This window comes from Oncorhynchus gorbuscha, linkage group LG19 (genome assembly GCF_021184085.1).
Source record: "Oncorhynchus gorbuscha isolate QuinsamMale2020 ecotype Even-year linkage group LG19, OgorEven_v1.0, whole genome shotgun sequence".
NCBI lineage: Eukaryota > Metazoa > Chordata > Actinopteri > Salmoniformes > Salmonidae > Oncorhynchus > Oncorhynchus gorbuscha.
In genome coordinates, this window is record NC_060191.1 from 44,290,336 (window position 1) to 44,295,335 (window position 5,000).

The 5,000-nt window shown below is 39.1% G+C and overlaps 1 protein-coding gene across 5 annotated transcripts in view; it reads right to left on the bottom strand.

The window, feature by feature from the left end:
• LOC124004798 (POU domain class 2-associating factor 1) overlaps window positions 1-5,000 on the bottom strand; it is an 11,842-nt gene that overhangs the window by 6,773 nt on the left and 69 nt on the right. For 4 of the 5 annotated variants that reach the window (XM_046313605.1, XM_046313601.1, XM_046313604.1 and 1 more), the window contains exon 1: window positions 2,850-2,958. In XM_046313605.1, the coding sequence (XP_046169561.1) occupies window positions 2,850-2,865 (16 nt within the window). In that variant the 5' untranslated portion in view covers window positions 2,866-2,958. Of the gene's footprint in view, window positions 1-2,849; window positions 2,959-4,957 lie in introns of those variants that run through there. The other variant, XM_046313603.1, reaches the window with a different exon arrangement.

Consider the following 5,000-nt stretch of genomic DNA (forward strand, 5'->3'; position numbering starts at 1 on the left):
AATTGGTCCATAGAAATGTTCCTTATTTAATACAAATATGGTTGACTAAGGAAAGGAATATCATATTGTGTATTTGACTTGTACATTTCACCAGGTTTTAATATTTTTAGAAAAAAATCTGTCTTTAAAAATGACTGTCACATGCAATAAGACACTGCTTGTCTGTGCACATGTGTGTGACCAAGGTGTGTGAAATCGTGGGAACCGGTTTCTGTTGTCAGGTGTCTAGAGACTGATGATGATCTACAATGCAGAGGTGGAGGCCCTATGGTTTCAGATACTGGCGTTCTGGCTCAGATCTGGCTGTGTTGTTAGCTGGAGTGAGTCCTGACACTTTCCTCTCCAGATCTAAATCTATATCAGATTGATTTACCCCCTCCACCCTCCCCCCCCAGCAATGGAACAGTCAGCTGATTGAACTTTCTACCCAAATAACAACTTTAAATGACCATCACATTATTATTAAACTCTATAAGGCCCAATTACTAGCAGACATTACAGCCCTTAGGTGAAAGTCTGTGTGAATGTGTGTGTGCGTATGTGCGCTCCTGAGCCATCGAGAGTAACTAATATGTTGTCACATGGCCAACAACTGAGATAAGGGACTTCCAAGGAAAACCGGGGTGGCTGGACCATTGTTTGCATACTGAGGTGTGGAATGTTGTGGCCTAGTAATTAATGTCAGCAGCCACTCTGGCTCACTGGATCAAAAATGTACTGGAAATTCACCTTGAAGTGTACTGTTGTGGGGGGAAAACAGCCTGCTTTTCCCTTTGTTGATCACATATAAGCCCTTTTTAAATGACTTGTAAAATCAACCAGACAAAATTAATTGGGTGGAAAATGGTTTCGGCGTAAAGGATTTGAAAAACGGCGCCACTGTCTGTTCTTACAGTAAATACTCCTTTCGTCTTATCTCTAGCAAATAGATTGTGCTATATTTCACAAAGCTTCATTGAAAATAAGGTTTTGCCACTTGACTTCTTATCCTTGAACATGCAAAGAATGCTTTTCCCTCTGTAATGTACAGTACAGCCCCCATTCCTACATATCACTCAACGCTGCACTAAATGTCCTCCTACATTTACACTTAAATTACTGTGGTGCAAAAGACTGTAACTCCTCCCAGTGTAGTAGATTATTCTGAATGTGTTATTTCACCTGGAGCAGGATCAATGAGTTAGCTAGCTAACGTTCCTAAATATTCTGAAACAACGTCATATTTCTGAATTGTATCTTTTTTTCAACTTAACTACAGTAAGACGTTGTTGTTTCATCCAAACAATGACACTTTATGAAATAACCAGCTAATGAACTTACAGTAAAACTTTAGGCAAGTCAAAAGATGAGCACAATCTTAAAATGTCAACTATCCCTTTAATTACACCAAGTGTGTCTGTACTGCAGGCAGGCAGCCCTCGCGCAGCCTCTGAGAAAGCTGTAGGCTCTGACAAGCAGTAACCACATGTATAACATGCATGTCAGTGGGAGAGGAAGCTAGAGCACAAAAGGATTACTCAGAGGTCATACGGTCACAACCAGTCAATGGAAGGTAAAGCATGAAGCTATAACACTATGAAACTGAATAAAATGTTTCTGTTTTTTGGAGGACCTTCGTATTTCTATTTTCTATAATGCATTATTATATTCCACTAGCTATGGGTGAATATAAACTCTCAATGTAACTGGAGCAACCAGAAGCTGTACAAATGGAAATTTGTTTGAGCGAGTGTGAGGGAATTATGTTGAAGGCGGTGTCCACATTTAGTATGAAAATGAGCAATTAAAACTACGTATTTAATTGACATGAAACACATGAAGATCTAAGAGAACTTGAAAAAGAATGACGAATTCAGTCCTCGTCTTCATGAACACAATGACACGCACACGAGCACGCCGAACGCACTTAGACACACACAAGATTCCAAGCTGTACAAAAGAGGAAGCAATGCAGCTGTGATGTTTTACAGTGGTGTGGTGTTTGGGCCGTTTTGCATATCAAGATTATAGCCAACCTCCAAATGATTGTCTTCCTCTTTCCAAACCTAAAACTTTCTCCAGTGATGACAACATTGCTTTTAGCCCTTTCACTGCATGTCGACATGCTGAAGTAGACAGTTACTCTAGTTAAAATTGTGGATTGCAAGTTATGATTTGGTTCAAAGAGCTACTTTAACACCATCCCTGTCGCAGATTAATGAATGTACAAATCCCTCTGTCCAAACAAAGACCTAATCTTCTATTCCTTTTATGGTTCCTTGTGTGTTGTTGCTTTATAACGACTGTCTAAGTTAAAAAAAAAAACCCACTGTAAATCATCTTAACCATGACTCTAGGGTGAAAAAAGGTGACGAGGCTTGGAGGAAACTATCCATCAAATCAAGACTGGCCTGAAACATGTCGCCACACAACTTGAACGGTTTACTGAATACTGAATAGTAAATCCTTGTTCTGTAAGGGATGATGTATCAATTACGACCCTCAACCTCTGACCCCAACGTTTGACCCTCAATGACAATGTGCAAAAAACTAATTCACGTGCCATAGTTTTCAGTGTTGTTTTCTTGTAGTAATCAGATGGACATTTCCACAGCACCCCCTTACAGTACATATTGTAGAATGACTGGTTAGTTGGAGGAGGTAGGCTACTTGACACGGAGTCATCTGCTATTACTGTCCCTGCAATAAGATGTTGGCATACCATAGTCAAACATCTAAATGATTCTGTTTGGCAATGTTTGATCACATTGATGAGGTAAAAATATAATGTTTTGGAACATAGCACAACGTTTGTGTCAACGTTTCTAATTTCTATTTAGATTCAATTTTTAAAAGGATCATGTACTTACATTTCTTCCAGTGCATGCTCTATGGCTTTCAGATATCTCAAGCTCTGAGTAATTTGTTGAATTGCTTGACTTTTCTTAATAGGATGTGAGTTTGACACAGAACCATAGTGAGTGATGGGCTTCAGTGACTTGCTTTATAACAGCCGCTACACAACCTCAAGTGATGTCACATCTCTTCCAACCACAGGTTTCCCTGAGTGGTCCCAGTGTCACCAACGTTCCACTGACATCGACTGAGAGCTTGAATACTACACTCTTTTACTTTTATTGATTTATTTTGATTTCACCTTTATTTAACCAGGAAGGCTAGTTGAGAACAAGTTCTCATTTGCAACTGCAACCTGGCCCATATAAAGCATAGCAGTGAGAGCAGACAACACAGAGTTACACATGGAGTAAACAATTAACAAGTCAATAACACAGTAGCAAAAAAAGGGGAGTCTATATATATATATACCCTAACCCTACATTGTGTGCAAAAGGCATGAGGAGGTAGGCGAATAATTACAATTTTGCAGATTAACACTGGAGTGATAAATGATCAGATGGTCATGTACAGGTAGAGATATTGGTGTGCAAAAGAGCAGAAAAGTAAATAAATAAAAACAGTATGGGGATGAGGTAGGTAAAAATGGGTGGGCTATTTGCCGATAGACTATGTACAGCTGCAGCGATCGCTTAGCTGCTCAGATAGCAGATGTTTGAAGTTGGTGAGGGAGATAAAAGTCTCCAACTTCAGCGATTTTTGCAATTCGTTCCAGTCACAGGCAGCAGAGAACTGGAACGAAAGGCGGCCAAAGGAGGTGTTGGCTTTAGGGATGATCAGTGAGATACACCTATCTTTACACTCTAAACACGGCTGTCAGTGTCCACAAAGATCCAGTAAATGACTTGAATGGTACCAACATAAGGACTAAGGAATTTGCGATATTTGTAAAAATTATCCACACAATTCAAATAGTGACTATTGATAGTTACTACTTTCTTTACATTCTTTAAATTCAAACCAGATTACAACAGAGTAAGTGTTGCTGCACAGTCTTGTACATGAATCAGCTTTCCCCCTCGTAAAGCCTTCAGAAATGTTGATGCATGGGACAAAGAGAAAGATTTGCAGTTTTATAGCTAATCTCATGCTATTCTACACATTTTGCCATGAGGCTGAGAGAAGATTTCCTGCAATTCTACACATGTAACCATCCATGAGGCTGAGAGAAAATGTAGCATTTTTAAAGCTAATTTAAAGCAAACATAGGTGTGTCGACTGTGATGACGGGGGGGGGTGAAATGTGTTGCTTTAAAGGGTCCGTCATACTAGTATGAGCTGTCTCGTTTGTAATTGAGCAAACACAATGGCAGTGGTTCATAAAGCCATAGAAGCAGTGAAATGTGCCTTAGATTAGTGGTTTATTAGGGGTGTGGCTTTAAGTTAGTTCTTATTGGCAACCCATCCTGTGAGAGTGAATGTCATTCAAGTTCATCTGTTCTGCTATATTTCATCAAATCTGGTTAATCCAGTGCTCTGCTTGCTATGAATTCTATCTGATGGTGTTTGCATGTTTAGGTAAAAAGACAAATAATGTCCCGTTTGGAATAATGACGAGTAAAGATTTCTTCTTTGTAGCCGCCACACCAAATTAGCATAGAGCACATCTGCACAAATCTGATGCCTAAATTAAGCCTTTCAAAACCAACCCTGAAACTGAACTAAGCAAGTCTACTAGATATATCAGGAAATGCATAGGAAACACCTGCATATACTTAGAGGTTGACTGACCACCAACGCAGTACGAGACCTCATGTTCCCTTTCTTAGCAGTTTGTTCTCTCAAAAATGTGATGATTAATCTTACAATGTCTGCACCCATCAGCATTATCTTCATTTGGGAGTTCTTATTTTTTCTATTTAAAGTCATGGAAAAAATAAGACAATTCAGTTGCTCTATGCTAGACTAGTGAAAACAATGGCGTAAACCAATTTTCAATCATCTCTAATTTGTAGTAGAAAGTTACAATGCAACACTTTGCCTTACAGCCATCAAAAACTGATTGATCAATTGCTAGTTGCTATAATTTTGACCAGAACATAATCAATAGATTGTAACTTACATTGTCATGGTGGGATAATTCTGTAGTTCCAGCTGGTCCTACA